This window comes from Lepidochelys kempii, chromosome 18, assembly GCF_965140285.1.
Source record: "Lepidochelys kempii isolate rLepKem1 chromosome 18, rLepKem1.hap1, whole genome shotgun sequence".
NCBI lineage: Eukaryota > Metazoa > Chordata > Testudines > Cheloniidae > Lepidochelys > Lepidochelys kempii.
This window is the reverse complement of record NC_136397.1, coordinates 15,796,770-15,810,068: the sequence shown is the minus strand read 5'-3', so window position 1 is coordinate 15,810,068 and position 13,299 is coordinate 15,796,770. Positions and strand designations below refer to the sequence as shown.

The window sequence follows — 13,299 nt, the reverse complement described above, 5'->3', positions numbered from 1 at the left end:
AATTTTCAAAAGCACCTAAGCGATCGAGTCTCATTTTCAAATGTGACTCAGGGCTTGCCTACACAAACTATTAGGCTACGTGCCTCAGTGGCAGTGTAGCACAGACACCTCTTAGGTCGACAGAAGAGGTGTGAAAACCCCACATCCCTGAGCGGCGGAGTTAAGCCGACCTAAGTCCCCGTGTAGACAGCGCTAGGTCAACAGAATAATTTTTCCGTCAACCTACCTACCACCTCTCGGGGAGGTGGACTACCTACGCTGAGAAGAGAAACCCTCCTTTCGGTGTAGATAGCGTCTACACTGAACCACTACATCAGCACCGCTTCAGTGTAGACAAACCCCTAGTCCTCCTTGAAGCAGGACTAGCTCAAAGTGCATTAACTAACTGTTCACACGCGTCCACAGGGTGCATGTGCACAGTTAGAGGGTGGCAGGCTAGTGCAGGGTAGATTCACACCCAGCTTGCCACAGTTTGTTTGAGCTGACAAGCCCTTTGTCTGACTGAGAGTCAATGGGATTTAGGCACCTAAATCACTTTGGTGTTTTCAAAACTCTGCCCCTTAGAGTAGAATTTTCAGAAAGTATTTAGGTGCCTAAATACCTTTAAAAATCTGGCCCTAAGTGACTTGCCCAAGGTCACACAGACAAGGCAGAGTCAGGAATTGCACCCAGAAGGTGAGTCTGACCCCAGTGACTTAGCCACGAGCCCAGTCTCTCCTATGAATTTTCACATAATGCACAGAAAAAAAATGCCTTTAAAAAAACTGTGACTGTCGCTTGAACGCCCAAGCCATGGAAATTATATATAAGGAGTCGCCGAGCTCTGACCTATGGAAAACTTTTGCTTTCTCCCGTGCCACTATTTTCAAATTCTAGTGATTTTCTGGTTGGTTTCCCCACATGGATTGTAAACATTGCCCTGGACAACACTTTGTTTGGTCTGGTGGACAGAATAATAAGACTAATGAGGACATTATCACTAGTTATGAGTTTAAGGATTAATATACCTTGACGTGCCATTAAGTGTCATTGAAGAGATTTCTCTCTAAATAAATCATATACAGTGGTAGTGGCATGTGGTGAAATAAAATACCTAGGACTGTCCAGCTTTGCAAACATAAATCCTCTCAACAGGTCAGCCTGGGAAGTGCTATTTTCTCCATTTAATCAACAAGAGAACTGAAGAAGAGATGTTAAGTGACTTGCATAGAGACAGTCAGAGCAGGGATTAGAACTCAGCAGGAGCTACCATATGCCATGGGTTTGATAGTGTCTTTACATCAGTGGCATGGCCTTTCAGGAGAACTTCTCCCAAGAGCTACTACAGTCAGGGTATCAGTTAGGGTCTAAACCCCATTTTCCTTTAGTACCCAAAAACTTCCACTGAATTTTAGGTGCACAACAGATGCAGGATCGGTCCCTATAAGAGCAGCTGACCCCTGGATTGTAAAGCCGCAGCTCGCTGGAAACAATTCACATAAGAGATTTATTTATTTTTTAGTATTTCTCTCTTTTTTTTTAAGTAGGGGAAATGGCAGGACACCAGGATCTTTGTTTCTTAAGAGCCCTGTTTACTTGCAGCCTGATGTCACCACAGTCTTGTTTGTGAGCGAAGAGCAATTTGCATGGCAGCCAGTCGTGTTGTCTCTTGGAGAGGCTAGTGACCTGGGAGTGGGGAAGATGACCCAGGAACTAATGAGTGCTTAAAAAACAAAGGTCCAGTTTCATGCAGACATCCCTAGCACTTAGGCTGGGGAAGGGACACCTATGAACAGGAGATGGGCAGAACTGATTCCAAACTGAAAGGCCAAATTCATCTACTGAGGTCCGAGGAGTTACCTTTAGCCCAGTCTACCCAAATGGCTCAGTGCAGTTCAAAATTTTCCAGACCTCACTTGTTCTTTCAGGGCCAGATCTTCCCTCCTATTTCATTAGTGCATAATTTTTTCCATACATCCCAATTAATTGGCTCCTTGGCCTGATTCTCAGCTGCCTTGTACAGTGCAGAGCAGGTGTGAAATGCTCCCAAACCAGAACAGTAGCATTTTACAACACCCTCTATGCTGGAGTAAGTCACTGCACAAGGCACAGGACAATACAGATCCAGGCTCTGAGCATATATAATTATCATGCATATCAGAGGCAGGCAGAAACCACCAATGAGTCTGTAGAGTCAGAACATACACCCCATCCCATTTGGGTTCCACACCCCTTTGGATTTGCCCCTCTGGCTGCCGTGAAGAGGGATTTTGAATAGATATGACTATGCAATAAGCAGAAATCAAATATAGAATCATAGAATATCAGGGTTGAAAGGGACCTCAGGAGGTCATCTAGTCCAACCCCCTGCTCAAAGCAGGACCAATCCCCAATTAAATCATCCCAGCCAGGGCTTTGTCAAGCCTGACCTTAAAAACTTCTAAGGAAGGAGATTCTACCACCTCCCTAGGTAACACATTCCAGTGTTTCACCACCCTCCTAGTAAAAAAGTTTTTCCTAATATCCAACCTAAACCTCCCCCACTGCAACGTGAAAATATGTTCCTGCAGGTTCTTGCTCTGTGCCGAAATCGAGGGCTGTTTGTTCATCGCGCACTGCATGGAAATCACTTGTGAAAATGTGCAGGCTGGCACATTTCATTCTCCTTTGCGAACCTGGCCCTCGTGGGGAAGGTTGGCTTTGGGAACGCGCCGGATGTTTGCCGTGTTGTACAGTGCCACTGATGTGAAACCGGGTCTGCTGAAGAATGGCGCTAGAATAGTTTCACTGTAGTCCTGGGTGCTTCTTTCCACGGTCCTGGGGCCTCTGTAATAGCAGCTAGCCGTACACTGTCTCCTGGGGCATTTCTTTGCCACATTAAAGGACAGTGAGGTAGTGATTAGACCAACAGGGGAAACCTGAAAGTCAGGACTCCTGGGGTCTGATCCTACCCCACGCTGGATCCTCGTCCTGGCGCTGACACCTGGTCTGTGTGTGACCTTGCTAGGGAAAATCCAGTCACTGCTCTGTGCCTCAGTTTCCCCAGCGGGATAAGAAAATATTACTTCCCTGCCTGTGAGGCTTTCACGAATGCGTGGGTGTGAAGCGTTGCCAGGCGCTGGGCTGGAAGGTGCTGGGAATGGGCTCAGAGTGCCGGTACCTTTATTGTTCCAGCACATCTCGGTCTGACTGGAGTAACCACACCCTGATTACTAACTGCACTGCGAGCGTGCGGCTGGGAAAGCTGCTGCTGTGCAGAACATTCTCAGCCCGCGTAGGCAGGGAACGGCTCCCTTTTGCCACCCTCCCAGCATAGCAAGTGTGGGGAAATAATGCCAGCCCTCAGCAACGCCCGGCATTCCTGCTTGTGGGCAAGCCTGGTACAGAAAGGCAGCTTTCAGGGTGGGGGTGGGGAGCCTCTGGGATTCCCATCTCGGCAGTCTCCAAAGCCCCAGCGCATCGGAGTAATCTGCCCTGCAGCTGAGGAGAGCTGGTTGCAGCCTCGGCCAGGGCCCATCAATGCTGCGTCCGACAGACCCCCTCACGGCACCGAACCCGGGACACGTCCAGAAGGCAGTGCCAGCTGCTTGGTAGATGCTGCCTCAGGCCCGTGGCCAGCAGAGGGGCCTGCATAGCAAGAAGGGAGGGAGGTCGCTCAGCGAGAGCAAGGGATGGGCCTATCTGCCTGGAAGCGAGGGGCAGTGTCTCCTGGGAGAAAAGGCGCATGATTATCCAGTACTTTATCCCCTTCCCTCTCCCAGCCACACGCTCCCCTGGCTCGTGGGGGCATCTCCAGCTTCGGTCAGCAGCCTCGCTGTTCACTCCCGACTCCGAAGGGAAGAAGAGCAGTTCTGTTTGCAGTCCTGGGCAGTGCAGGCCCAGCGCGGCAAGCTGCTGAGCGCCCAATCCCCCTCGGACTCCTTCCTCTCGAGGCAGCCCCTAGGCTAGGGGAGGAGTCGTCAGAGCCCGGTTCCTGTGGCACAAGGACTGAGGGGGCATCGCTGTCGTGGCCTGGGGAGAGCTGCTTTGGTCGGAACCGCCTCAGCCGCCGACCCCTCACTGGGTATCTAGCATTGCTCTTTGCGAAGCCGGGGGAAGGGGCTGAGATCTCTTCACACACACCCCGTGCTCAGCTTCGCTCGGTGAACGAGGTTAGCAATCCCCAGGTGGGGAAAACACACAGGCAGCTTCCCACGGCCTCCACCTCAGCTGCTTTGGGCTCCTCTCTCCCTCCTCTGGCACAGAGCTGGCTTCCTCACACGCACAGGCAGCTCCTGCTTTGCAGTCCCAGGCCGAGCCCGGGGGCCTTTTCCCATCACAGGTGAGTCAGAACCTACCTGCTCCATCCAGGGGGACCTGACTTTCCCCAACCGCCCCCCTCCACCCCCACCCCAGCCGCCGCCAACGGCAACTCCTGCCATTTGCATGGAGCCCAAGAGGAAAAGGATCTGGTGCTTTCTTCCCCACCCCATCGCCCTGGATCTTAGCATCCACACTCAGGGCAGACGCCTTGGCAGGAGGATCCTGTGCCTTGACATGTCTGTGGGAAAGCAGGTCCCTGCTGCAATCTCACGAGCCTGATGAATCACAGCCATCAACTCCGACCCAGAGGAACTACCTTGGAGCAAAGCCTGGCTACCCCGGCGGGAAGGAGATGCCAAGGGGGTCGGGGGGTCTGGTACCACTGGCCTAGGATTTCCAAAGTGACTAGTAATTTTAGAAGCCCAGCTTGAGATCTCTTAAAGGGGCCCTAGACTCAGCTCCAGGCTCTCTGAAAGCCAGGCCACTTTAAGGGGTTTCAAGCCGAGCAGCCAAAATCGCTCAGTTGCTTTCGCCAAATGTAGGGTGTTCTCTGGAGGGGAGGGGGAAAGTTATCACTGGATTCCTTCTCCCCTCACCCCAGTCCCAGCCCTCTTCTCCAGCCCCTGGAGCATCGAGTGTCCGGCTACAGTCACAGCTGATGCTAAGGCTGCTGCTCATTCCTTTCCTGGCTTCCAAAGTATGTCCCCACCCCGTCTCCCAGGGCCAAGAGGGAGCCACTGTGTATGGTATGTCAGTGAGGGGCATTTCCCAGGACCTTTGTCTTTGTGAGAGGATAGAAATACAGACCCCCTCCCAGCCCTCTGTCCCTTCTGCTTCTGTTGACTCTCTTCCCTCCAACATCTTCTGTAGGAGACAAGCAAACTCCTCCCACCTCATTGCAAACCCACTGAAACATTGCAAAGGGCTGGCAGCTTGGCTCACGCTAGGATATCATGGGGTACTCAGTCTGTGCAGGGTCAACACTGGAATTATTGGGCCCATCAGAATTTCCCCACTTGGCCTCTCCACTCCTCTGACCTCTCTCTCCTCTACAAAGCCAAGCTCGATGGCATGGTGCTTGGAATTTTTTCGCACAACACACTATCAACCTGTGGAACTCCTTGCCAGAGGATGTGGTGAAGGCCAAGTCTATAACAGGGTTGAAAAAAGAACTAGATAAATTCATGGAGGATAGGTCCATCAATGGCTATTAGCCAGGATGGGCAGGGATGGTCCCTAGCCTCTGTTTGTCAGAAGCTGGGAATGGGCGACAGGGGATGGATCACTTGATGATTACTTGTTCTGTTCATTCCCTCTGGGGCACCTGGCACTGACCACTGTTGGAAGACAGGATACTGGGCTAGATGAACCATTGGTCTGACCCAATGTGGCTGTTCTTATGTTCTTATGAATTGCAGCCACCCATCTGCACAGGAGCTCCTGGCATTGCTCCCACCAGTAGAGATCAGCCCAGTGTTGACTACAGTAGGGAAACGCCATGGATATTTCCCATTGCTACTAAGATTTTCATGCCTTTATGGGCAGGTCCAGATGTTGTTCTGGATCCTCACTCTTCACCCAGTACCCTGTGCGGCACTCTTCAGCTTACGGTAAAATGTATTCAGTGAAGACAACAAGCAAACCCAATACACCTAGCAACCTCAGCTCCAGCCAGCCAACGCCCTGTGCCCCTCCCCCGAGAAACCCTGCATCACGCGGGCCATCTCTGCCTGAGCGATTGCAAGCCAGCCCAAGGTGAGCGGAGATTGCTGGGGAGCATTGCAGGGTATGTCTCAAGCTGGAGAGGATTGCAGCGTTGCCACCCAGCCAGTTCTGAGCCACAACTAAACATAGAAGCTGCCTCCTCCCAGACACTGAAATACCCAGGCAGTGGACTCCCTTCCCCCTGGACTTTTGTAAGGTGGTTCTCATGGGAGGATACCTTACGACATCCCTGTGCCACAGTGTTGGCTTACTGGACACAGAACAGGGTTGCGGCAAAGGGAGAGAAAGAAAAGAAGAGCAGAGGGGGCCTGAACGAAATAAAGTGAAGGGAGTTTGGGGAAGAGAAAGGTCTTGAAAATGCACGTACCTTAAAGTAGAGGCCATTGCGCTCTTCGGAGACGATCACCAGCGTGGACGGGTACAGGATCAAAAGCCTGTCGTGCTGCTCCTGAGACAGCCCAGGGGAGGTGAGTTAGCATCAGAAGAGGCAATGGGAAACAACTAACGGCGGGCCCGATCCAAAGCGGATGGACATCAGTGAGAGGCTTTGAATTCTTTCCACGGGCAGGGTCTAGGTCTGTGAATTATAGGTGCCCTTATTCTTCCACAACAGCCAGAAATGCAGCTTCCAGACAAGATTCCAGCTGGCTCCAAAATTCTAACTTGACCCTGCCAACACTTACACACATGCTTAACTTTACGCCCGGGTCATCCCACTGAGTGCAATTGCTGCTCATGTGTGCAAAGTTAAGCACACACTGAAGTGTTTGCAGGATCAGGGGCCTATGATTTTTCCTTCTAGGGAATTTGGTGCGGGGGTTGACGTTTCTTTTAGTATATGAATCAAGCTGTTGCTTTCCCTCTCTTTCAACACACACACACAAGTCATGAATTTGCACATCACAACACACCTGGCACCTCGACTGGTCTGGTGCTGCTCTCTAGCTATGCCCAGTGGCTCTTGTGTTGATCCAAGAGGCACAGCCAGCCCAGGGGACACACAGGCACTTCCTTGCCTGCAGTGCTAAGGCCGGGAGGGCAGGACGGAAGATTTGCTTTAGTAACTAGGACAAATATGGGAAGGGGTCTGAGTGGGAGGAGCCTGCTAGTGCGAAGAGGAGGAGGGCTGAAGAAAATGGTACCCCCTATTGGATTCTCATTGTACAGACAGATTTTTTTCATGTTACTGGATCATTAACTTTTTTCTGGCAATAGCAAGTCACTTCATTAATTCAGGGCCTTACCTGGAAAGGCAAATGCTGCAGCTTCACTTTGGAGACGCAGAGGACATCACCTAGGGACTCCCGTTGGGTCCCTCTCCATTCCTGGACAGGCATGTTCTGCACAGACCACCTCAGTTCCTCTTTCCCTATGGAGTTCTGCTTCCAGTCGCTCTAAGGAAATGGGGAACAATGAGCAGGCGCATGAGAACCAGGTGGAAGGAATGGAAAAACCAAGCCTAATCATGCGAGAACCTTCTCAAGCCCTAGAGCCCCTCCCCTGCCTGCTGTCCCCTCCCCCCCGCAAATTCAACTGGAAGCTAAACTAAACCACGTTTTAAGGTCTGGAAAATTCCATTAACTGTTTTCTTCTCCATCATTTAGCATATTTGCATTGCAGGACTATCGCTGAGAGTGGGAGAGTTTAACTAGAAGACAAGCTGGTCTCAGGATATATTTCAAGCTTGGCTGGAAGCAGGAAAGAGTAAAAACCTGGAGTGAAAACAAGAGTTCCATCCCAGAATTAATAATAATTTGCCTCAGTTTCCTTGTCTGTAAAATGTGGTTAGTTCTCCAAGGCTGTTCTATGTATGAAAAGCGCTGGATGCATGCTGAGAGAGAGGAAGTGATTGGCCTAGAATCCCACATGGGGTCAGTAGCAGAGCCAGGAAGAAAAAACACAGCTCTTGACCTTCGTCCTGTTTCCGAACCACCCTCTTCCTTCGAAAGGTTTTGCAGATTTGGGAAATATGCAGAAACAACCACGATTTGGGGTGTTCATTCAAGCTGAAGCCTAACCTCTGAACTTCCCGAGGTTTCTCCATCATTACAGCTCATTCCTATTTTCTTCCATTAAACACACCCACCATTACATCCTTTTAAAAGGCCCCACACATGCAAAAGCTCAAGAACTCAGAGACATGTGCAAAAAGGAAGTTCCAAAATTAAAACACACACACACCCCAGAAGTCCCCCAAGCTTCCTTCAATTCCCAATAATGGATTCTTGGGTCCCTTATCACAGAAACTTCAGTTTCGCTCTGAGGATAGGCCACCAAAAAAAAAAAAAAAGCAAACATGAATGTCCCGTTTTTTTTCTGCAGTAAAAAGAGTTCTCAAGTGACAACATTGTCCTCATGCAAGTTGTTTGTGTGTCTATCTGGGGATGTTTTGGCAATGACAGCATAAAGGGGAGGAGGCAGAAGAGAAGGTGGGGACTGTATATTGCCCATGGACTTAAACTTATAATACAAGCTGATTAACAAATGAGAATAAAGGAAACCAGATCTATGCTCTGACCTGTAATTGAAAGATCTACCGTTACTTGTTTGGGACATTTCACCTGTTGTAAAGATCCATGATTATCTATGGCACTAGCTAAAGAATAATAAAGAACAATAGTCCAACAAAAGGCCATTGATGCAGGCAGTAAGGGATGCAGGCTATAATAGTCATGGGGTAGAAGGAGGGACATTAGCTACAGCCACTGTGCCCACTCTACATTGATTAATGCTAATTATAAGACAGTGTCATCTAATGATTAGCACAGGAGACTGGGAATCTACACCCGCCTTTGCCACTGTGTCACCTCTCTGGTCCTCCTCCCCCTTCCTTGTGTAAACTGGGGGTGTACTACAGATCTCAGGATTAATGACCATTTGCACGTAAAAGGCTTGATTATCAGCGGTGCTGACAGATGAAAATCCACACGCCTTTCCAAAGCCTATTTTTACAATAGCAACAGGTCCCTGCCTAATAAAATCCCAGACTGCAGCAACCCCTGACTGACAGCACAGCCCACGGACTCGTCAAGCAGGTTCTCTCATCAGCTTGACAGCCGATTTCCTGTCTGCTCCTGGTGGCCTCCGTCAGCAGAGAGATGTTTGATGGGCGTGGAAATCATGCAGCAGCGAGCGCTCAGCTGCTAGAGGCAGACTAGAAATTATGAGGGGTTGGCCTGTCAGACAGCCTTGCACTTCTGTGTTCCAGGCCCGATGATTCATGCTGAGAGCAAACTGACGAGGGTAGCTGCGCTGGTGGTTTGGCAGGGCAGGAGAGATTTTGCCCAGAAAGAGTTTCTAGGTGAAGGCCTTTGAAGGGGCTTCTGATTGGACAGGTAGTTGTGGGAACAGCCAGTCGGTATTATGCATTTTATCTCAGATACATATGACGTCTAGCTGTGAGTGCAGCCCAGGGCCACGCAGCGCAGACGGCTAAACCTGATGGAGCAAGGCTTTCCCTTGCAACTGGAAAGGAATCGGACAGCGGTACCATTTCCCCTCCTTCCACAATCTTTGACGATTTCCCTTCTTTCTACTTTAGCCCTCCTTACCTGATCACTACAAGTGATAAATTAGACCAAGGGACTGGGAGTCAGGACGACTCCTGGGTTCCATCCCTGGCTCTGCCACTGCCTGACTGTGTGATGCTGGGAGAGTTACCTAACCCTCTTGGTGCCTCAGTTTGCCCCTCTGTGAAATGGTGAGGATAAGAATCAGCTGCCTCATCAGGGTGTTGAGGGGCTTAAATAAATGCGTGTAAGGTGCTTGGAGGTCCTCAAATGGAAGGTGCTGTAGCAGGGAAAAGTTAATATCTGTCATCACCATTCCAAGCCAGTATTCTCTTCCAAACCTGGCTCGGCACTACTCCATAATACCAGAAGGGGTTACTACTGAGCGAGGCAAGGCATCTTGCTTTCCCTCCTCCTTCCCCCATGCTTCCAGCTCCTGCTGGCCCATGGAGAAAGAGATCAGAACCACAGCTGAAGCCCAGGTGTCCTGCATGTCATCAGCCTTTGGCATTTGCAATTAATAGTTTACACTAGCCGACGGAATTGGTCACTAGTGGTTGCATGTGAGGAGGGGAATTTAAGGTGCTCCCAACTCCCCGCTAAAGTGCTCAGCTGCTTAACCCGGGTCCCCAGATATCAGGAGTAAACCACTGTGTCATGGTGGCACAAAGGATTCTGGGACACAGAGGAAGATGGGCTCTGATAGCAGGGCCAAGGTACGCAGAAGGTTGAGACCAACTGATTGAAAGCCTGAGATCACCCTGTTCCCGACCACGGCCCAGGTCACTAACCTGAGAGAGGAAGGACCCGTCCAGGTTTCCCCCATTCAGATGGATCTGTTTCTCCAGGTGATAAAGCCATCGCTTGAGCTCCGACTCGCTGGGGCAGTACACAATGAGGGGGTTCAGCAGGGGACCTAGGGACCCAAGGCAGAAGATGATCTGAGCATATCCTGCAAAATGCTAAGTTCTACAAAGGCACTGCATGCAGCACCAAAGGGTTAATCAGCTCTTCCCTGGTTGCTAGGCAATACTGTACTGCGCTCAGCCAATGAGAGAGGTTGTTCTGATGATGTAGCACTTGTCATTGGCTGAGCCTAAGGTCTCAAGTTGCTGGGAGAATTTTGTAAGAAGAGAGTTGTCCACCTTGCTAATGTAGTTCTTAAAGGGGCACTGTCAGGTAGAATTAGGTCCCAAATGGTAGGTAGAATAAAAACACAGCTTTTATGAAACCGGAGATCGCTGGAAATGTTTTTATTTCGTACAAAAATCCAGTCCAAAAAAAGTGGTTTTAAAATTCCTCTGCAACCCTAGCAATGCCTGAGAAATTGACTAGCCAAAGGGCGAGAAACAAAAGGGAGCTGAAACAGACTATTTTCACAATCTGATTCTAAGCTGTAGGACAGGTTTCAGAGGAGCAGCCGGGTTAGTCTGTATCCGCAAAAAGAAAAGGATGATTTAGTTGGGGATTGGTCCTGCTTTGAGCAGGGGGTGGGACTAGATGACCTCCTGAGGTCCCTTCCAACCCTGATAGTCTATGATTCTATGACTTGTGGCACCTTAGAGACTAACAAATTTATTTGAGCATAGGAGGTGCACAATAATTAAAAACAAACAATAGGGCAAAGTCAGTCCACTTTTTAACATTCTTTCCTCTGTAAATATTATAGGTAAAAGAATAAACATTTTCATAGTTTTTTGTTTTCTTTTAAATAATCTTACAATGTTCCCTTAATAAAAGCAGTTGGGATTTCCTCTGTTGTGGCCAACTTTCACTGCTCGCTGCTGAATTTTTAAAAACCCTCCATAAATGTGAGCAATGTTTCAATTGCCATTACAGGCAAGTACAAAATTGCACCAATCCCATGCAAAATGTTCTCAGATTCACCAAATAGCATATTATGGTTAACCCATTTGTTATGTATTTGTCACTTTCGCTTTTTTGTCGAAAATTCACATATGTGACTCCAGGGGCTCTAACAAACGGTTCGCTTACAGCATTACTGAATAAAATTTGTGCCAGACAATGTATAACGGCTCTCAGACAGAGCCATTCCGTATGGGACGACGCTAGCCATGGCTGATTTTAATGTTTCAAGCTGTCATTTCCTTAGTGTGCATACCAAAAGTCTCTCACACCTCTTACCAGCCACTATGATGTCACCCTAGTGACGTAAATAAATTGCTTCCAGCAGGCTGCGTAATGTCCACTACCATGAATAATTAACTAGATGCCTCTGATTAAAACTGTATTCGGTGCACTTTAAATAAGATTCTGATTTCAGCATCTGCACGGTTGGAGAGCGTTGAGATGAGAAAATTCACGATATGCCATCATAAAAAGTCATCCTCATCAGGGCGATACTTTGCCTTTCTGTGAAACCTTTCATCTCAGAATCCCAACCTGTTTTACAAGCGTTAATTAATTAAGCCTCTCAACACCCCTGTAAGGCAGAAAAACTGCCACTATGTCCATTGTACAGGTGAGGATATTAAGGCACAGAGCGGTTACGTGACGTGCTCCTTTAGACTGCAAGTTCTTTAGGGCAGGAACTCCCTCTTGATTATACGAGTTTACATAGCAACTAGGACAATGGGCCTCAATCTGACTAGGATCTCTGGGCCTTACTGTAATATTAATCACGTCACATAATGTGTCTGGGACAGGAACAGAACCTAGAGTGTCTGGCGCTGAAATGAGATTGCCGGGATCTAGGTTGGATTCCCTGCCATAGAGTTCCTGTTTGACCCTGTGGCAAGTCACTCAGCCTCTGTGCCTCAGTTTCCCGATCTGTAAAGTGGGGCTATAGCACTGCCCTTCCTCCCAGGCATGTTATGGAGATAAATACATTAATGCCTGATGTGATCAGACTCTATGGTCAGAGGGGCAACACAAGTAGCTAGCTAAATGCCCAGTCCCCTGCGCCATCCAATAGGGCATGACCCTTGACCTCCTGCTGGGTTTGTTTTTACAACTTTCTCAAAGGCTAGCCAGGAAAACCCGTCCAGTGGCTGTTTGTGCTGCCACATCTAAGCCAAGCCTTAAAGGGAGAGAAAAAGAGAAGAGAAATTCATGTCTCAGCCTGAAGCCCTGGGACATATTCTGAGCTCCTGTAACAAGCTGCTCGGGTGGATGTGACACTAGACCACGGAAGGGGGGCTGGTAGCTCAAGACGTCACCTTCTGCATTCCCCAGCGCCCCAAGAGTATGTTTGTTCTGGAGTCAGGGTGAATCCAGGTTTATGAACCTTTCCCAGCCCTGAGTTCCTCTCTTCCATTCCACCTCCCCTGGCTCTCCCCTGGCACTAACGTAGTGGGGCCCACAGGCTGGAGGACACTGATGCAAGTCATTGTGGCGGATGGTGCTTTCCCAGGTATGACAGGTTTATTACCAGACCAACTCTTGCTGCACTAAGAAACCAAGAGTGAAAATTATTGGGGGGAAAGAGGGAGGAGCAGGTGCAGGGGTGAAGGTGTTGAGCAGAGACATCCTGTGGGTTAGAAACCCAACGCTGGCTGCCAGCCCTCTCGTTCTTAGAAGCCTGTCAGAGATCAGAGGCACTAGAGGACTTCTGTGTACATCAGAGAGCTCCGTCCTTACATGGCATCTCCACTGTTGGCTGGCAGTGTCCGATGATGATACCGATAATTATACAGTTGCCAGCAGCTGCAGAATTGCACAGGAGAGGCACAGGAATTCATAGGACCCTGCCAAAGTCACTGGCTTTCAGCAGGGGATGATCTTGTGTCTAAAGCACTGGACTAAGAGTTAAGAACCAGAGGTT

The 13,299-nt window shown here is 49.3% G+C and overlaps 1 protein-coding gene across 1 annotated transcript in view; it reads right to left on the bottom strand.

Moving 5' to 3' along the window:
• The window catches only part of PLEKHN1 (pleckstrin homology domain containing N1), a 42,262-nt gene that overhangs the window by 10,935 nt on the left and 18,028 nt on the right, over positions 1-13,299 (bottom strand). Inside the window, exons 6-8 of the mRNA XM_073316827.2 lie at positions 10,307-10,431; positions 7,251-7,400; positions 6,374-6,454 (exon numbers count right to left, since the gene is read on the bottom strand). Coding sequence (XP_073172928.1) covers positions 6,374-6,454; positions 7,251-7,400; positions 10,307-10,431 — 356 coding nt within the window. The remainder of the gene's footprint in view (positions 1-6,373; positions 6,455-7,250; positions 7,401-10,306; positions 10,432-13,299) is intronic.